This window comes from Sitophilus oryzae, unplaced genomic scaffold (assembly GCF_002938485.1).
Source record: "Sitophilus oryzae breed Bouriz unplaced genomic scaffold, Soryzae_2.0 scaffold_1818_pilon_pilon, whole genome shotgun sequence".
Classification (NCBI taxonomy): domain Eukaryota; kingdom Metazoa; phylum Arthropoda; class Insecta; order Coleoptera; family Curculionidae; genus Sitophilus; species Sitophilus oryzae.
This window is the reverse complement of record NW_022146522.1, coordinates 37,069-59,289: the sequence shown is the minus strand read 5'-3', so window position 1 is coordinate 59,289 and position 22,221 is coordinate 37,069. Positions and strand designations below refer to the sequence as shown.

The 22,221-nt window shown below is 30.1% G+C and overlaps 1 protein-coding gene and 1 pseudogene across 1 annotated transcript; one reads left to right on the top strand and one right to left on the bottom strand.

Annotated features, from left to right (window-relative positions):
• Positions 1-214: 214 nt before the first annotated feature.
• Positions 215-11,715, bottom strand: LOC115883151 (annotated as a pseudogene).
• A 2,741-nt stretch (positions 11,716-14,456) lies between these two features.
• Positions 14,457-20,348, top strand: LOC115883144 (glycosyltransferase 25 family member-like). The gene is given in 11 exon segments (XM_030901459.1): positions 14,457-14,873; positions 15,021-15,142; positions 15,277-15,383; positions 15,439-15,907; positions 15,978-16,161; positions 18,501-18,569; positions 18,635-18,692; positions 18,744-18,868; positions 19,092-19,248; positions 19,299-19,323; positions 19,326-20,348. Coding segments are annotated over 11 exon segments (1,683 nt in total). The 5' UTR covers positions 14,457-14,703; the 3' UTR covers positions 19,523-20,348.
• Positions 20,349-22,221: the final 1,873 nt, after the last annotated feature.

The following is a 22,221-nucleotide window of genomic DNA, read 5'->3' as shown; positions in this document are numbered from 1 at the left end:
CAAATTTTCCTTCCCTATCGTTTCTCAAAGAAAAAATTGTTTCCTATCAATTAATTGGACGTCACGTGTCAAAATTGTCCCTTCTGTCTGTGGTTGGAAATAGGAATCCATACTTTAATTAAATGAAACAATTTTATATATTTTAATAAAATGCATAATTAAAAAATAAAAGATTTTTTTTTTTTTTTTTTTTTTTTTTTTTTAATAATCAATATTAATTATCAGGTATCACATTATCTTCTGGCACTGGTTCGTTTACTGTATCATTGTTTTTTAACCTTGCTTTCTTCTGAGCAAAACTGAGACTCTTCTTGTCAAAATCTAACGTCATCACACCTAAGTCACCCAATATATCTGTTTTGGTAATCACCATAAATTATTTATTAACGTCACAAAAGAATAAACTTATAGTAAAATACAAAAGCAATTGTCGGTGCATGATCAACTTTGAGTGACAAACGACAGCGCTGCCAGATTATGATGGATTTGCTAAATTGAATCTTGTTTAAGAGTGAAACAATATATTTATTATATCATTTTGTAAAGATTTTTAGGTTTTATTTTAATTTAATAACTAATATTTTTATTTTAGTAATTAGTTTATTTATCTGTTTTATATAGTAAACGCCACGAATGTTTGGGGAGTGATTCATCGGTCGTTACCATGTGAACTAATCTGTTCAAGGTCACATCAAACTTAATTCCAGTGCAGTGGTGTTTCCGATCATATATAATAAATGTCATATAATCTGTGTTGTAATTTGTTGTTTTAACTGTCGATCTTATTAGAAACATATATTTGGTTATAAATATAAAATGGAATACCCCATTGGTCTCACTGCAAGCACACCAATGGACTAACCCACAAAAACGAATCAATCAAAAAACGCGATATAGTATCGTCTTTGCCAATCACGCTAACATTTTAGAATAAGTAGGTGGAGCGCAGGTAGATGATTAGACCGGGCTTTTAAAACCTACGTCTGCGGTAAAATTTACGTTTTTAATGTAAAATGATAGCGCGCGTGTCGATTCTTCATCAAGCGATGAATCACTCCCAAACATTCGTGGCATTTACTTTAGCTGATTTTACTTATTACATATTGGCAAAACTAGTCCACTATGAAGATTATTCCGGGTATTATGGGTTAATTTATTGATGTACATCTTACAACGCCTTAACTGGTAATAACAAGTAAAGAGTTGCTATTAATGCAAATTAATAATCATAAAATTTAATTAAAACTAACGTAGAAATAACTTTGAAAGTGGTGTAATGTGCTTATCAATCAAACTTACTTCTATGACTGCAGTCAGGGGTAATAAAGGACCTTTAAGCATATCGCGCACTTATGCGAAGCGCAGCGCGGCGCAGCGCGGCGAATTTTTGATGGGTCCGCTAACTTATGCATGGTTTTGCGTACGCGGTTGGTATTTAAAGTTTAAAATTGTTTTGAGCTGACCCTTTCAATTTTAGTATTATCTCTGTGACGGTTTGATAAAGGTGTATAAATGAAACTTCATTTTGTCCTCACGTTCAGCTTGGCAGTTCAGAGGAGATTTTCTTATTTATACTAATACTAAAGAAAAAGATATAGGTGAGAAGAAAAGAAAATTTTGGATTCATAACATTATTATAAAAAGAAAATGCGTGGAAAATACACCTTCATTCAGATTTAAAGCGGCCCTCACACGATCAATAATATTGTCAATATTTTTGATTATTAATAATATTATTGTTTTTTGTTTTTTGATTTATTTTACGATGTATTTTCAATATATTGATGATGGATTTCGGGATCCTGAAAATACTCAACAATATTAAAGGCGGAGCTAGGCGTATTGACAATATATTGATCGTTAGGTCGCATGATTGATAAAATTTGACTAGTTTATTCATAACCATGGCGGAAGACGGAACATCACCGTCGTTGTTTTCACCAGTTTTAGATCACAATCATCAGGCTCCCGTTTCTTAACGTACTCTAGAAAATTTAGTTGGCCGAACCTTTTTCTTTTTAGATATCCATTTTTTTTTATATAACGTCTTTTCTTAAATGCTTTCTCTATTTTTCTCACTGACTGACACTCACTGACAAAATGCCAAGAATGACACGCTTTTTTTATCTTTAATTTTTGGCATAGGGTATAATCGAGGGTATAATTCACTTTTAATATCTGCACAAAACTTAATGTTGATATATGTATTGACCGTGTCAGACCAACTTTCAAATGTGATGAAATATTGACAATAAAAACATTGACAATATTATTTGGTCATTATTGAGCCGCTTAAGAAAGGGCGGCTTTGATCAAAAAGAATTTTTATTAAAAAGTATTGTAGAATATTCCCACCAAAAACTTGCTGAACTTCTTTCTTTGTTAATACCAACTATAAATTAATAAAACTAAGATTTCTTCTTGAATTGGCGTTAAAAGACTTTCAAGTTTCAAGTTTCAAAACGGTTTTAATAATGTCTAAATAAAACTAATGAAATAATTTATATTGGTACATGCCGTATGCACTGCAAATGGGTAGATCTTTCCGTTATTCTAAATTCCTAGATCCCGTATTGGTGGAACCATCTTTAAAACAAACATGATCTAAAAATAACAATAACTCAAACGCATTCTTCACAGACGGTATTCGTTGGGGTTGTGATAATTTGGGTCCCCAACATCATATAACTCTTTTTGTGGACACCCTGTACTCGTCGTGAATAACATCCTTATGATCTCAATAATTAAATTACAAGAAATAAATTCAAACAAAATAAACAGGTTCTTATTCAAAACACAACTAGTACCAATTAAGTAATACATCAATCTGTCGAATCAGTAATCAAGGCAAAATAGAATTCGAAAATGAGAAAACTAAGAAAGTTTCCGCTGACCACCGCGCACTGGGGCACGCGAAGCGCGCCGAAGAGAATTTCTTCGCTTTGGATTCTAGGTCTGCAACGAACGGCGCTTCGGCGCGCGGTGTAAGTGGTTGCTTCGCTTGAGTCAGCGGACGTGCATTATATAACACAAATTTAATCCGTTGCACGGTTTTGCCGCATAGCCGCCATACGCTATATAAGTCACGCGGTATGCTATTATCACGTTCTCGTTCAAAGTAGTTTATCATGGAAGCTACAATCTCTTTAGCGCTGACTGTTAAAATGCTTTGGCATATTTTCAACACACAATAATTTCAAGAAATGCAGTAAAAAGCTGGAAAATTTTAGTTCTTAAAAGAACTGTTGTGCTTAAATGCACAATTTTAAAGGACTATGAAATGTAAACGAGAATTACTCACAAAGATTCAACAACATGATATTGCTTGCAAATAATTGACGATAGGATAATTTATTACGAATAATAAATGACAACCACAAAACATCCCCTTTAGAACTTTTTTTTTTATTTTTGAGAAATATAACATGATAGAGTAAATAATAAGCACTGTGTTTGTTGGCACGCATCAGAAATTTCGAATTAATACCTGTATATATATTTAATAAGAAAATATTTTTATTGTAAAGTACCTAATATATTACATTAAATGGAATATATTACATATAATTATATGTCAATTACAGGTTTAAAGCATTTTTCTAACATTTTTAAATAAAACGTTTTTTTTTTATAAAATTTCAATATATGTATATTCGTCGTAGGTATGAAAAAGTAAAATATAAAATGGACAAACGCTTACTTATTGCAATAAAACTTCCACTTTTAGTTTTGCAATCCAAACGTAATATTTCTATTTCACAAATAAAATATCCGACAACACTAAAATCATTGAAACTTCACTGACTGATAGCGAAACTGAACAATATAACGGCACTTTTTTGTTTTGGACCTGCATATCACATTGCAGCAATACCATTATGTTTTAAATAATATCAAATATCTAATTATAACTTGTAAATTTTAATATTTAACATGATTTTAACTATTTCTAACAATAACTAACTTTTTATCAAGATGACATTTTAGATGGCAACTGACATATATGTAATATTTTATTTTAAATATGTAAGTAATATGTTTAAATCAATAAATATTTGTTGCTAGAAAACGTTATACATTCACAATATACAACAAAGTCTAATAATATAATTTGAAAACAACGAATATTGAATTAAAATTAAAAAGTTAAAGAAAAAAAAAAAAAAATTAGATTATTAAATTTTCGCAATTTTACACCATTTGACGTCTCTAGTGTTTGTTCGGGCGGTTGGCCTTTTACTCCCGCTTATTATGGCCATTAAAGAAAAGTTCTAAAGGGGGATGTTTTGTGATGACAACCTTGCTGAAAACGGCGCAATGTGGCCAACATAGCTATGATAAAATTCAGTTTAAACTAATTTTTTTTTTTTATTTTAATAAAATATCTATTTAAATCATTTGCTCTATAAAGTCAAATGAAAAGCTGCTCAATCTTAAATTATAAATTTAAACATTTTGCCAATATTTCATTTAGTCAGGTATATAGACTTTAATGTCAACGTCGATATGATTGATGACATGCATCGGAAAATGTTTTTACTGAGTGCAATATATAAATTCACTTGTAAATATTTCTTCCCATTCATAGAACTTAGTCTTTTATCTTGTATAATTAATACGTTATCCGCCTCTTGGGAAGCTTTGGCACCTCCGAAAATGGAACTCGTGGTTAGCATCTCGTCATCCTTTTCTTTTCTAATGGTTCAAAATTTATTTATAAATACACAACTTATAAGTTTTTTGTGAGTGTTGGTTTATTATACCTTGGATGAATAATTAGAGTTACATGGCAATTTTTTCTTGTTGCAAACAAATGACCTGAACGCGGCCACGATGGCGTCTTGTCTCAAAAATCTGTCCATGTGTCTTTGGTCTTCACTGGTACCCATCATAAATTGTACGTTGTCTATAATCACATGGGCTATATCATGGACATAAGCTGCGTGTTCCACTGCCTATGAAATAAACTGTAGCTATATTATACAGTATGTAAATTGCTAAAGTTCTCTTTATTTACTTCTTAAGTTTAGTTTTTCATGTACTTTAAAGGTGTAGCATATTTTGTTCTAGTGGGCCGATTTTGGTGATATTTAAGCAATTTTGCTTCGTTTATCTGGCTGGTTTGGTTTGGTTTTAAATTAAATATAAATATAGACTGTCACTGGAATAAATTCCTAAAACAAAGAAGTGCGCCACTGACTTTCAGAACATCTGAAATTCGAGCTGGTGGAACGTTTGGAATATGGTGGCGTTGGAACAGATTGGGACGGGAAGAACTAAATGAAGGTGAAATTACGAATATTGCGATTCGCTTGGTTTTATTTGTTAATCTAATTTATTATTGAATTTTTTTTTTTTTTTTTAACATATTTATAAATTTCGTAATATTAAAGAATGCATTTAAAAATAATGACATTTAGATGAATTTTAAAGATATGCTTCCAAGACATCTGTAAACAAACCATGTTTTATAGGACTTGGCGGGTATAGAACATTTAATTAGACGTATTTTTAGACCATTTCATTGAACTTGGTTGAACGGTGATAGTGAACATTCAGGCCATGAAATAGACAAAAAAAACAAGACAAGTTTTAATTGGAATTAAACGGCCTATACAATTTTGCTAACAAGCGAAAAAAGTCAGTGGCGCGTGTGTTTTAAGTATTTCATTAGCCATATACGTCCTGGTTAATCTGATGGCACTTTTTAATGATAAAATATGTATAGCACTTATATCTTTGAATAAGAATACTAAGAAAGGAGCATAATGCTATCCATGTATTCATGCATGGTGGGCGGAAAAGCGCCATAAAAGCACTCTAGGGTAGGGATCCTTGACAGTTCTGTTATTGATTTATTTGACACATTTAACAATTTGGTTTGAAATTTTTTGTGGATTTATCAGTCTTTTACGATTGTACATATTAATTTATTATTTATTCTTTTGATATAGTTGTATAAAGGTAAATCTAGATGGAAATTGTGGCATAGCTTAAATTAACAGTGATTTCGCGATTTATCGAAAAAAGATTCTAAAATAATAGTTGGTTGTGTAGTATGCGGTAGATCTCGGCAAAAATTGGTGAAATAATGGGCAAACTTTTCGCTAGTAAGTGACTACTGTTCAATAATAATACGTAGCGTATTCGATCATTTATGAAATTCACTTAAATTGACTAAATTATATATTTTCTTTAGCTTTATTTATTACTTGTCAAGATTAGATGTCAAAAAAAAAGAATTTAGATACGTCATAGATAAATGAAGAACAAGTTTAGATTGGAAAGTGCCCTTAAGGATAATGTAAACACCATTTTTTAACAAAAAAAAAAAAAAAAAAAAACTTTTGAAAATTTCGGAGCGGTTCGGCTTTTTCGGAATTATCCCTTAAATATTGTTTGACTCAAAATTTATTATATTTCGTTTAATTTTATAAATAAAATACAGTGTATTTACGCCATAGCACATTTTATATAGGACATATATGAAATACCTATGAAAAATTGAAGCGACGATTATACCGATCCACGATGGTTTTGACAGTTCACAGTTCACAAAAACACAGTTTTTTAGTTTTTAATGCCACTTTTCACAATTATCACCGGTTAGATAAAACCTGAATTAAACTCACAAGATAGCAATAATTACTTTGAAAATGGATGCTATAAACACTTTTCGGAATTTCTTATATGAGAGCGGTTTAGATTATATATTATAATATAATTTATTATGATTTTTGAAGATTAACTTTGACAAGAGAAAAATTATTTCTGTTTTTGTTTGCCGTTCTTAGCGACCGCTATAGCAGCACCAGATCCATGTCTGCGGTCGCGATTAAATAATTTCGCGACCGAATTTTCGACTTTCCAATCTAAACTGTTGCATTTATCTATGATTAGATGTCAAAGAATTTAGTTTGACTTACCTGCTTCGGTAGCGTATCCGATGTTTGTGACAATATTCGCAGTATAACTATCTATTTTTATTTGATTATATATTTTTTATAACAATTTTAATAACTACTAGCATTTTATTCACAACGTAACATAAAACAACAAATTATTGAGTCTACCCACGTCTACCCTACATCATAGTTTTATTTTGAAGCAAATTCAGGGCATTTTGATAAACCGGAATTTAAGTCTGCCATATTTGAGGCCCATCGCGGTATTACCTAAGATTTTGATATGCTCCTTCCTTAGTCTTCTTATTTAGGAACATATTTAACTTTGTCAGTGTAGTAATACAGAGTGAACCAAAACCACAACATAATTTCTTTTAGATACACCAATAACATAATGATGAATTAAATAATAAAAATGATGATCTCACCTCCATAACAACTTTAATACTTTGCTGTCCGTGGAAGGTCATGAAATAAAGTGGCAAGTGTTCAAATTTATCTGCCATTTCATCAAACTTGTCCAAATTATCCTCCAAGCTGAAACCAGCCATTTGCTGAAGCATCGTTTTAGCCAATCTAGCATTTCGAATTTCAAATGCCCATAACGTGTTTTTCACAAATGGAAAAAATTAAAAAATTTTTTTTTTTTTATACAGGGCGTCCCAGTCTTCTAAAAAGATCTCCAGTATGTCCCTGGATTGTCTTTGCGGAAAGCACTTTATTATTAATTGACATTTTGGGAAAAATGCATTTTTTATTGTTTCTTGTTCTAAACTGGTTAATCCTGGGTTGCCTTTTAATTTACCGCCGTTTCAGAAAATAAAAAAACATGGAAATAGGTGAGTGTCATTCCGATTTCGTTCTTTGATAGTTATTGCTAAATTTTAATTATTATATTTTGCTGTTTTTAAAAATGTTAAAGAGAAGCACAAAATTTATTTAGATCAATGCTACGGATAGGGTGATAAGTTATCGGAAAATGTGATGGTTTGTATCGAAACGAATAAAAACCATGTATTAAAGATAGAAATCGAAATGACATTATCATAGAAACGCCTTTTGATTTTTAGGACTTTACAACCATATTTCATGTTTTTTAAATTTCTAAAACGGTATGGAGATTTGAAAAAAGTAAACCAGGATTAATTTTAGAACCAAATTTTTATGAGGTGAACTCCTCTAAATGTCAATAATAAAAAAATCCTCAACAAAACAATCTGAGGACATACTGTATAGCAGGTTTCTGCTTGGGACTTGTAATTCTATTTTTTTTACACAAAATATGCAAGATTTTTAGAATATTTTCATAGATATAGGGGACGGTAAAAATATATTTTATACTAAAATTGGTCTTTTTTAAATAGAATGCGGTAGTTTTGCAGTTCAGAGTAGTTTAATGACCAGTTCAGAGTAAATAGGACCGTTTTTGCACATTTAAAACAGTCCCAAAATTATAAAATAGCAAATTCTTTATTAGTTTTTCAAATGAATTGAAAAATTATAATAATTACCTCCAGTTATACGTTGGATCAAAACTAGATGTTGACTTTTCCTCCACTATTTCACAAGAGTGTATTTTGATGAAAAAGAGGATTAGTTTTATCCTAACTTTATGTTGATAATATAAAAATGGATACATATTCCATTTTAATTCATATGATATTTTAGGTATAAAATATAAAAGAAATAAATAATATCATACTAGAGCATTTGCTGCTTTGTGGGATAAACTATGTCTCAATGTTTTAATCATTTGTCGATGATTAATATAATAATTATTTACTAATTTTTTTTTTTTTTAGTTTAAAATAATAGTCGTATTATTGTACTCCGTAGCCGAGTACAATTAGTAGTTTATTAAATTTAAATCAATGAGTGGCGTAAACAGTTAAATATTTCTAGAAATTATTTGCATTCCAAATCTTGAATTCAAGATATTTAAGTACTGTAATAGTTTTTTATAGTTATAGTCCGCGGACTTGGCCTGTTACAGGCTTAGTCCGCCAAAGGCTTTGCCTGTCAAAGACTTGGTCTTGCCCACAAACGCAAAGATTTCATCGAGGCCAGGCCTTTCCGTGTATGGGCAGCTAATATCAGTAATAAAAGACGAAAAATTATATTTGAAATGGGTGGGTAAAACATTGCTTATTCGTTTGTTACCACAATATGCTATACTCTAGAATTTGGCCAAGTAAAGCGAATTCCACAGAACATAACGGCCAAGGATATTTTTTTTTTTCAAAATCCAAAAACACGTCAATTTGTTTGTGAGGGGGACAACTTTTTGCCCCAAAAATGATTATAAAATCTTCCAACCCTTTAAGCGGGGTGTCATCCTCCAACTTTTTCAAATGGGAAGGGGGTCAGAAATTTGAAAAGTTTTGGCATTTATCGGAAATTAAAAGATAAGGATGAATTCTTTCGACCAATTTGCTGCATATTATTTCCGATGTTTGAAGGTTGAACGATCAGGTGCAGTCTCAATATCGTTAAACTGACCCATAATAGAATTTCCAGAAATACCAGCCCGCGACGATCAAAATCGTCTTCGTTGAATTCTTGTACCAACTGAATTTTGTGCGGGTGGAACTTGTACTGTTTTTTAATATCGTTTGGACGCTGTAGATTCACGCCGGTCGCGGTCTTATTGGCTAATTTTCTTGCACTCAGCGTACTATCCATGGCAACTTTACGAATACCTCCATAGCTTCATTTTACTGCAATTTTCCCTCTACTCTTGCGTTATAGCAGTTTCGTGAAGAATTTACACTTTTCGTCGCAAACAGATTTTATAAAGGAGTGTTTGTCAGGATGGCGTTCATTGAATATCTGCGCAAACCGATTGCCACATTCATTGTTTTTTTCAAAATAAAGTTCGATTATATCCACTTTTTTCTGCAGAGTGAGTACACCATAATTATTAAAAAGTTTAACGATATTGAGGAAAACTTCAAGGCACAAGTCACAGAACAGCTATCTAGCAACTATACGGCACATGATCGTTCAACCTTGTGGCAAGTGAAAAAATGCATAAACATCTAGAAATAATAGGAAAAACAGCAAATTGGTCGAAGTAATTTATCCTTATCATTTACTCTGAAAAATGCTTAAATAAACTTTTCAAATTTCAATCCTTTGTATTTTTCTCAATGACTCGACCGATTTTCAAAACGACGGAAATATAAAGAATAGAAAGCTCTTTCGTTGCGGTGCTGCAGCAGGGTGCCATATTTGCTATTTAGAAAAAAGTTGAAATTTTAACAAGGTTGAAGATTTTGCAATCATTTTGGGGCAAAGAAGTTGTCCCACTCACAAAACAAAATTGACGATGTTTTAGTTTTCTGAAAAAAAAAATTACCCTGGCGTTATGCCTTGCGGAACGTTTTCAATGGGCCACCTTGTATACCGTTGCCGCCGGCCACAGGTGCTTAATATCATCATCAATAATTTGTTCACTATTAAGAGCTATCAAAACTTTGTTAAATGCAATTTATGAGTCACTTTGGAATTTTTATCAAAAAAGAAATATAAGCATTCATTAAAACGTAATTTAGTGTAAAATATTTTTTTTTTTTTTTTTTTTTTTTTTTTTTTTTTTTAAATAAACCATATTTTTTGAAAATAGCAGGTGTCAAGGATGCCGGTGCCTGAAGAATCACGCCCTGCATAAGTAAATCAAGTGAATAATCACTGATAAAAGTGGTTTTTCCTGATCCAGTTAGCCCTGTCAAAATTGTGACTCCCTCTTTGTGCCCCTTTAATATTTTATTTAGCGTAGGGTATCTCTTCCATTTAATTCCCTGGACCTATATTTAAGCTTAATTAATGACATTTTTTTCACATATAAAGGCCATTTTACCTTATCAATATTTTGCAAATCTGATAAAACATCAGCTCTAAGACTTCCAAACGTTGTAATACTTTTATGCCATACAGGTTGGAGCAGTGTTTTAACTGCTGGAAAATCTTCTTCTGGTTGTATATGAGGTAATAATATACTAGGTTTTATCAAGGAACATCTTTTTTCTCCGAGCTTGTGGGCAAAATGCCTGGCTGAATCCCAAGAAACACTAAACTGCCCATCCATAATGTATTTTTTTTAAACCTTTCTAAACTTGGTAATACATATTGTGATAATGTTCTTACACCATCTGGTAAACACACAATACTGGCATTTGGATTTTTTATTGATTAATTAAAAAATCTCTAATAGTAGGCACTAAAAGAGCAGTATCTTTAGATCTGGATAGTCGAGCAGTAAGAACTCCGCCACATTCTATGTCGGGAATTATGGTTTCAGTCAGATTATTTGAACGGACTGTTCTATATCCCACAACTCTACTTTCAACATTCTCTAATGGAAAGTATAAAAGTGTGTTTTGTGTGAATTCTTGTATATCTAAAGATTCTATGGCAGTTTGAGATATTACCTTAAAAATAAATTTTAAGAATAAACCTTGAGACAATACAACTAAACTTACAGGAAGTCTAAACTTAGACAGAATATTTGTCAATTCGTTTTCATCTAACGAATTCAATACAATTGTTTGGTTTGTAACTTCGTTCAAAATTTCACCTATACTTTTTGAATTTTTTGAAAGTCATTCTCAAAAGTTAACACTTAATTTTTAGACTTCAACATAACTAAATGCGCTAGAAACTGGTCCCATTGTCCGCAATGAGAACAGGAATCACACATAAACATTCCTGAAATTCCGTAAAGTCAAATTTATTTTAAGAATTAAATTACAATATACGTACCAGTATTTTGTTGTCGCACTGAAGATTTTTGGAGTAGACTTTGTTTCATCTTTTACATTTTAAATTATACACTTTGCTGGGATAAAATTATATCCCTCTTCAAAACTTAATCCATTTATATTGAAAGTTTTCTTTATTTTTCCTGGAGATACTTCGGGAATATCCTCAAAATTAATATTATTGTACTTTCTTATTACAGATCTAATAGAATTTCTTTGTAGTATTCCTTTATTCGAGATTTTTCTTAGAAACATTTTAAAACTTTGTGTAAAATATTCATATTAAATAAATACTTGTATAATATAAACATATAATACATATTCAAGAAAATAATAAAAACAATGCGCTTTAAAAGGCCCCCATAAACCGAAAAAATGAGGTTAGATTAGATTTGAAAGATCTTGGTATATTGAGTTGCCTATATATATTTTTTTTATGAAGTCGTATTTTTTAAACATTCTAATTTTTTTAATAGAAATTAAAACTATTTTTAGAATATGAATTAAGATTCTTTTTATTTTTTTTTTTTTTTTTTTTTTTTTTTTTTTTTATTTTTTAGAGTATATATTATTATTCTTTACGTTTTTTCAGAAAATTACGGAGTCAAAATTATTAATGACGTAACTCGCTAGATGGCGCCATCGCGCACATTTCAATTTATGTCTAGGTGGCGTTGGCCGGGGCGCCTGTCGCTTTTTTTTTGAATAAACGCGCTTTTTAAAAAAATATCACAATCTAGCAATCCTTTTAAAGTTTGGAACATTTCGTACTTTCGCTTTTTGAAATTCTAGAAATTTTGTTCACTATTTTCAATGTGATCAACGCGCGTTATCAAAAATTTTACGTAATAAATAGTGAATAACAAGAAACAGTACCTAGTGATGACAATATTTTTGTTAACAACGCGATTATTTCGGTTTTCTGTACTCTTAACTCCATTTCATTTGCAAGAATCGTGTGCGGGCGCCATTTTTTTAAGTGTTTTATGGGAAAAATCGACGCCATCAAGTAATTCTTTTGGTAAGTACCTAATATTAAGTTAAGAGAGTTTATATATATATTTATATCCAATATCTAACATTGGATATTTAAAACATAAATATTGAATGATTCCCCACTGTTTCAAAGTAATAATAATGTTCGAATTACATAATAATTATTTAATAATAATAATTTATTTAATATGAATTACGTAAGATACACAGGGCTCACTTAAATTGTTACTAAAATATACAGTAACAATTTTGCGACAAGAAGCAAGCACTTATTGTTATTAAACACATATCTATTTACAAATTGTTTACGCTCATTGTTGTCTCTTTTACGTGTTACTTTTTATTCAAATAGGTATTTTTTCTGTACCTCCATAAAATAGGTATATCTACATAAAATTTTTGAAATCCGTAGCAGTCGTGCAGGTTGTAGTATGTAGCAGGTTGTGTAAACATAAGTGTGTCTGAAGTTTTAAAATGTCTAGATATTATAAATTTATTCTTCCTCAAAGATTATATACAGGGTGGCTTATATTCCCAAAAGAGTTTAACATTTTTTTTATATTATATATTTTTACCTAAATAAAATTTTTAAAATCGGTTTGCAGCGAAACTTTTTAAAGCAAAGTTTTAACGTACTTAATAAAGATATTATAAGTTTAATCTTGCTCAAAGATTATATACAGGGTATCTCATGCACTCTCTGAAAAGAGTCTAATATCTGTTTTTATATTTTTTTTACCAAATTTAAATTTTTAAAATGGGTTTGCAGTCGTATTTGAAGTTTTCACATGTCTAATAAAGATATTATAAGTTTAATCTTGCTCAAAGATTATATACAGGGTGGCTCACCCTCTCAAAAGAGTCTAATATCTGTTTTATATATTTTTACCTAATTTACATTTCTAAAATGGGTTTGCAGTCTTGTCTGAAGTTTTAACATGTATAATAAAGATATTATGAGTTTAATCTTGCTGAAAGATTATATACAGGGTGGCTCACTCTCCGGAAAGAGTCCAATATTTGCTTTTTTATATATTTTTATCTAAATAATATTTATAAAATCGGTTTGCAGTCGTGTCTAAAGTTTTTATATGCCTAATGAAGATATTATATGTTTAATTTTGCTCAAAGATTATATACAGGGTGGCTTACTCTCCCAAAAGAGTCCAGTATTTGCTTTTTTGATGTATTTTTACTTGAATAAAATTTTTAAAATCGGTTTGCAGTCGTATCTGAAGTTTTAACATCATATTTTAATATGTATAATAAATATTTATTCAAAAATTATACACAGGGTGGTATACTCACTCTTCCAAAAGAGTCCAATATCTGTTTTTTTCTATATATTTTTAAAGCAAGTTTTGTTTTACAAAATATTAGAGCAATATTAGTAATGAAATTAAAGAAAAAACATCTATATTTTATTTATTATACATATTTAAGGTCATTTAATTTTTTTAAATTCTCTAGCGGTATATATTTAAAAAAATGTTCATACTTATTTCAAAAATCATTCGCTATTACATACTGCATGGTATTTTTGGGAAATCCATCGAGAAAAATACAGCATTCTACGTATTTAGAAAACTATAACTCCAGTGTAATTATTTGAATCGCCCTGTGTATTTCAATTAAAAAAAATTAAAAGTGCCGCGACACTGCCCACATTTTAGGTAAAAAATATGAGTAAAAATTTTCGAATTGAAATTCTGGATTATTACAATTACAGCTTTTATTTTATACCAAAGACTACTGTGAATATAGGTACTACTTTTATACATAAAATAATAAAAAATACGCATCATCTCCATTAAATGAGCGCTTTTTTGAGATAGTTTGGTTTGCCGCTGTTTGCGTGCTCAGCACTCTCAGCAGTCAGCTGTTCTGTGACATATTCACACATATTGACACGACCTTGATTCGTATTCGTAATCTCCACAAATAATCACGAAGTTATTATGGGTTGGAAGTTGATAAATATGCACTAGGCTTTTATTTAATAAAGCCAGGAAGCTTGTAAGTTATTTATTGAATGCGCAAAAATGCAGCGGGTGTGGTTTTTTGTTTTTACAATAGTGACTGTGTTTACACAAGGATTGAAGAAACCGACCATTCTTGTGTCTGTTTTGGTAAGAAACAAGGCCCATACTTTACCGTATTTTTTATCGAATTTCGAAAGACTGAATTATCCAAAAGATCGTATGTCTTTGTGGTAAGTATCTCATACAATTTTCCTTTTTTTATGTAGGTTGTGTAAACATAACCTTAATAAACAAAACTATCAAATGGTCTCAAAATAACTGCATAGTTCCTAATTCATCTGTATTATATCTGTATAGAATGACGATTTATCTTTTAGGATTAGAAGTGACCATAATAGTGATAATAGCATACATATTTTGAAGTTATGGGTTGAGTCAGTAAAAAATGAGTATCATTCGATTCATACAGAACTTGAAGATACTGCAAAATCATTTCCAGGTACCTATAAACATGTTATTTAAGTGTTTATATAACTAGGTATAGTTTGTCCAACAAGAGAATACATGACAGTGACAGTTGTCTGATATTTTGATCCAAAAACATACTGTTTGTAAAATAATGTAATTTTTAAGGTGAAAGCGGTATTGCTGACTGGCCAGACAGTAGATTTACTCATGTTATGAATCAAAGACAAGCTGCTTTAGAATTTGCCAAGAATATATGGGCTGACTATCTTTTGGTAATTTTCTGTTAATTACTTTTTTCAAAAATTAATAATTTGAATTTTTTTAAAGTCTATTGATGCCGATGTATTTCTCACCAATCCAGAAACATTAAACTATTTGGTATTAAAGAATTTTACAGTTGTATCTCCCATGCTTCGGTCTAATGGACTATATTCTAATTTCTGGCATGGTATGACTGATAATTACTATTACCATCGAACTGACGAATACAAACCTATTGTAAATAGGAATAATATTAGCTGTTATAATGTGCCTATGGTTCATTCATGTGTTATGATTGATTTGAGGAGGGCAGAATCAGATTTACTAACTTATATACATGAAAATTTGCAAGCAGATGATATTCCGTATGATGACATAATTGTCTTTGCACTTTCTGCCAGATTTAACAATATACCATTATATTTATGTAACGAAGAAGTTTTTGGTTACATTCCTGTTCCACTGGAACCAAGTGAAGAGTTAGTTGATGATGATGATCATTTATTAAACATAAAAATGGAAGTTTTAAATTCAGGTACCTAATAAAGAATTTTTAAATTTTAAATACTTTGTGTATACTGAATATAAATAAATACAAATTTAAGGAAATTCTTTGTATGTTAGTGATTTGCTTAAGGAGTTCATAAAATTACCAGAAAAAGATCGAATGGACTTTGATAAAATATTTATGATTAATTTAAGAAGGAGACCTGATAGAAGAGATAGGATGCACAAGTGTTTTGATGAGATGGGCTTGGATGTTGAAACCATAGATGCTGTAGATGGGCAGTAAGTTTGCAAATATATGGGGTGGTCCAGTGTTCTCAGAAACCTCTATATCTGTTTATCTATTTTAAATTTTAAGTTGAACTTGAAAGAAAAATATTTATTTTATTTTAATTGCAAAGAAGTACATACATATGTACTGTTTTCTATCTCTTTAAATCTTGCAATATTAAATTTTGATGTATTACATAATAACCAACCATTTTTCATACGGTATTATGGGTATTTTAAGAATTCCATGATAGATCTAGTACCTTTTCTAAACAAAAATATATAATGTTCCATTTAAAAGCTACAACTATTGAAAAGTTTGAATTATTCTGTACCGTACATCTGCTGGATCTGTGTCTATGAAAGGAATGCGGATAAAAAACATTTAAATAAACAGCAATATATTTTATACGTCGATTTGACGAGTGCGTCACCGCAAATCGCTCCGCCCACTTGTTTTATTGGCTACTTGCAAATTTGTTGAATTTTTATTGATGGGACGCGTCGTCTATTTTTTACGAAAAACATCGAGAGAATATCGTTTCCCCTCTCACGGATTCCCCGTAGCTACAGAACGGACAGACGTACAGTATACAGAGAGTGTTTCTTAAGTAGTTTAAAAATGATTAGAGTGTGATTCCTAATATGTTTTTACAAAAAAAAGTTAATTTGAACAAAAAAAATTAATTGGTTTAAAATAAATCGTACGTCACTGCGTATTGATTGAGAATACTACGTCGATGATTGAGAAAGAAAAGAAGATGTTAAAGCCCATCACTTTTTATCTATGCTTTTTTTTTAGCGATTTTGCAATGTGCAGTGTAGTTAATTTATTTTTTTCTGAAAAACTGTTTGAAGTACAAGAGAAACTGAAGAGATTGTTCTTGTTAAAAAAAGAATGGACAATCAAGAAAAAAAAATCGAAAAAAGCAGCAGCGTACCATTTATTTTAATCAAATAATGCAGGGCTGTGTGGATAGAGACGCCACTGGTTCAAGTAGGAAAACAGCAGTTAATGGAAAAAACTGCATTAATACCTGGAAACTCCTTTTAACTCCCTTAAAAAAATATCTAAAGTAGTAGACATATTGCTAGAAATTCGAAAAACAATATTTTTTTTTAACTTTTTAACACCCTGTAGATCACAAAGGAAGTACTTTAGAACCCATGTTTATACAGGGTGTCCCAGAAATAAGTGCAAGTAATTTAAGAGGTGGTAGATCTCGATAAAAGAAACATATTTTCTCTTTATCGTTTTTCAAATAAGTCCAAAATAACGAAGATATTTTATTTTGAAAATTTCCAAAAAAATGATTTTTGCTCAAATTTTGGGAACCACTGGATCTTTTCTGGATTTTCTTTCTTGTAAATTTAATCTACTACCTATGTTGCTATATTATCAAGAAATTATGTTTTTTTATCTAAAAACCAAAAAAATTTAAAAAAATCCTTCAAAAAATTTCGAATTTAAAAAAAAAATTCATGAAAAACCTCATAGGCGTGTTTCTTGTGTTGAGTTATACTAACAGTTAAAATACTTGCACTTATTTCTGGGACACCTTGTATAAACTTTTTTTTCTTAAAAACATAATGAGGTATCACAGCACGAAATTTTTTAGAATATTTAGGAAACACCCTCTATATTGTATTATCAAAGAGAACGTCTGATATAGAGCTTGGCCAGAACACTATGGGCCTCCCTATATACAGTATACAGGGTGTTTCAAAAAACATGTGCTATCTCTCGTGGGGAGATTCCTCACGTAAAAATAATATTTATTTTTCATATTTGAACTAATAGTAATAATAACTAATAATAATAATATTTAATAATAAGTTAGGTAAAATATATATTTTATTAATTTTATTTTAATTTTATTAATTGTGATTAATAACATTGCGTTTATATCATCAAGGAGGCCGAATTCGACAAAATATCAAGAGATAATTTTTAATTGGTATTAAACGGCCTACACAATTTTCATATCAAAAGAAAAAAGTCAGTGGCGCACATGTTTTTTTTTTGGAAAAATATTCCAGTGATCACCCATATGCACGTCCCTGATAAATTTATCGACACTTTTTTAGCATTAAAATATGTAGCACTTATAGTAACTTTAACCCTCAAAATTTCATTCAAATCACTAAAAATACTTGGAAGAAAATTATAATAAATCGAAACATTATTAAGACTTTAACACCCTGTAGCTAAGTAACAAAGCAGAATCGGACCTATGTTGATATGAAAAATAAATCTTATTTTTACGTGAAGAATTTTCCCGCCAGAGATGGCACATGTTTTTTGAAACACCCTGTATATGTATAAAAAAAATATATCTTTTCTTTTTTAGGGAATTAAATGAGACATTTTTAAAATCTATTTCTTTTATGCCTGATTTTTATGATCCGTATCATAAAAGGTATGGAGATGAAATTTAATATTTCATGAGTTTATACTTATCAAAACTTGATCATTTATTTGTAGGCCCATGAAGTTAGGAGAAATAGGTTGCTTTTTAAGCCATTATCAAGTATGGAAAGATGTAAGCTAAAGTGTTTTGTAATTTATTTTTTTTATTTTATAATCTTTTTAGGTTGTTAAGAATGGATATGAAAAAACTTTGGTTTTGGAAGATGATATTAGATTTGAATCTTATTTTAGGAAAAAAACTAAATATACCATGGCTGAAGTCATGCACATGCCAGGTTGGGATTTAGTGTAAGTATTTACAAGTGGGTGTATTAAGTGGTGGATTTGTCATTTTGTCAAGGTGCTATTAACTGTATCTGTTCAGTAACCTTTAATAGAACATAGAAAAAAATATATAAATAAGTTATATATAGAAAACCTACTATTCTGAAAAAGCTTTAGAAATGATATTGATCTATTTCAGACTAAATTGTTGGTTACCCTGTATACAGTTAGGAAATTATTTTTGTAGATATTTTGGTAGAAAGCGTCTCCAAGATCAAGATGAGCCTTGGGTTGAAGGCTCTAACTATCTTGTACACGTAGGGTATTCTTATTGGACGTTGGGTTATGTCCTCAGTTTAAATGGTGCCAAAAAACTCCTTGAAGCCGAACCTTTAAAAAAATTGGTACAGCAAATTTTATTTCTTCTTAACTTGATTTTAAAATTATTTTTTAGGTGCCAGTGGATGAGTATTTGCCCATACTTTTGATAAACACCCACAGGAATCATGGAAAAACCACTATCCTAAGAGAGATTTAGTAGCATTTTCAGTGGCTCCTTTGCTACTCTATCCTACTCATTATACAGGGGAAAAAGGTTATATCAGCGATACTGAGGATTCAGTTGTTATTCTGAAGAAGTCATCATTAAAGATGACCTATGAGGATACTCATTTGTAGTTAATCATAGAATCTCAAAATATTTTGAAGACTGATAAGCATATTTCAGTTTTGTAGCACAATTATTAGTGTTACTATATTAGTGCAATTGTAGGGAAATTTCTATCAACTGAATAGAAAATAGAATTTCAAAATTTTATTTTCAATTTTTAGTTATTTATTTTTAATCTTATTAAGGCTTTATTGATCTAATTTTTATTGCCATTTTTTATTAATAGACTAAAGAGTTCTAAAGCTGTGTATTCGCTAGCTACTCTATACTTAAAACCAAAGAAAGCAATCTGAATTAACGTTAGATTAGTGATTTTACGGGACTTAAAAGTTCAGACTTTTGTTAGATATATTTTTATCATCAAAGTTAAAAGATGTACTTAAGTAATTTTTTTTTATATTTTTCCTAAAAGACATTTTTAGAGTACCTCATTCTCGAAAAAGAACGGTGTCAAGTTACTTTAGAAAAGCCGATTGATATCTTTTACCATATAATTTTACATATAAAATGTCAATCGATATTGCGAAGTTAATATTGCTACTTATCCTGCCTGTATATTGCTACATATGATTTAATCTAGGTTTCTAAAACCGAAGTTTTAATAGAAGAGCAATAATGGACAAACAGGGATGTAATTTTAAGGATTTTGGTGTCATATATTTTATTTTGGTTGATTAGTTAAAATAAATTTTATTTGCATTGTGATTTACATGCCATCGATTAACCGAAATGTATTCAGTGATAAATGTGCCTTTATAGTTTATAGTATATTTTTTTACTAATAAATATATACATTTATTGTACGAGTAGTGTATTACAAGCATTAGAAAATCATTTGTAGTTTTATTACTTTGAGTTTTATTAGATAAATATTTTTATCATAACATTTATTTCATGGTTACATATTATAGATGACAAACACTATTAAATAGACGCAGAATAAATTTAATTCATTGTCTTGGTTGTTTATGTTACTATGGTGTAATTGTTGGATAAGTGAGATTTTTTTGTTATATACAGGGTGATTCCTGTAAGTCGGTCATGCTTTCGGGGAATGATAGAAGACGTCGAAATATTAATTTTGATATAGAACACTATGGGTCGGAAATGCCTCTTACGCAAGATACAGGGTGTTAAAGTTTTTGAAAAATTAAAGATATTCTTTAATAGTTTTTTAACAGTTGAAGGTATCGTTATAAAATTGTATTATAGGAGTCTACTTAACAGAGACACTTTAAATGTAAAAAGAAGTGATTTTAGTTTCAACCAGTGGCGTAGATGTGATACGCATCAGGTAATTTTTGCAAAAAAATAATACGCTACTGATAACAAAAAATGTTTAGAGTTTTTTTTATTTACTCAGTTTACTTTCAAGCAAAAATATCTCTTGCAACTTTCTCCTATCTAATACCATTTTGTCACAATTTAAAAATAAATGCATTTTTTAATTTGAATCTTAAATACAGCGAATTATTATAACTAGAGGGCAGAAACACATGTGCATCGTCAGCTCCCTTTATCACTTACATGTGAATTTAACTAGACCAAGGTTTAGCTCCTTAAATAAATTTTTAAAAAATTATAAATTTCAACTAGAAATTTTTTTATTGTTAAAAATAAAATTCTTAGTTTTAAGGTAGTTATAATAATTCGCATATTTAAGGTTCTCACTAAAAAAATATTTATTTTTAAATTGTGGCAAAATAGTGTTAGATAGGAGAAAGTTGCAAGAGACATTTTTTCTTGGAAATAAACCAAGTAAATAAAAAGATTCCGATTTTTTTATTTTTATCAGTGGCGTACTATTTTTTTTGAAAGAATTAGCCGATGCCTATCACATCTACGCCACTGGTTGAAACTAAGACCTCTTCTTTTTACATTTAACCTGTCTCTGTTAGGTAGACTCCTATAATAAAATTTTATAACGATACCTTCAACTGTTAAAAAACTATTAAAGAATATCTTTAATTTTTCAAAAACTTTACCACCCTGTATCTTGCGTAAGAGTAATTTCCGACCCATAGTGTGCTATATCAAAATTAATATTTTGACGTCCCCCATCATTCCCCGAAAGCATGACCAACTTACAGGAATCACCCTGTATATTGGTTATTAGGATTAATAAGGGCAGTGCCACAAGTTAGTTTGTGGTAGTGCTGTTATCTGTTGTAGTAATAAAAATACTCTTTTAGTCTGTTAGATTGGTTTTAGAACATTTCTTGTATTTTTAATATTTTTTTTAACAAAGGCTGACTTTTTTTATTTACTTATTAATACCTCTGAAATTATCAAAACGTATTTAATAATATCTTAAGATTATGTAAAGTGATCAGAAAGAAGGTTAATAAAAGAAAAATGCAATAATATACAGGGTGTTCCATTTAAAAAAATCATCCCGATCGACTAACTGTAGAAGTTAAAACATGCGAAGTTGCTGTAGTTGGGTACTCAATAAGCTGTGCTGTTGACCGTCTTATAAGTAGCAAAATAAAACACTAAATCACCACAATACACCAAAAAACTTTTACTTTTACACTGGACGCGCGTTTCGCTAACCATTTTAGCATCATCAGCAGATGATTATAAACTCAGTTTTAGTTTATAATTATCTGCTGATGATGCTAACATGGTTAGCTTTGGTTAGCGAAACGCGCGTCCAGTGTAAAAGTAAAAGTGTTTTGGTGTATTGTGGTGATTTAGTGTTTTT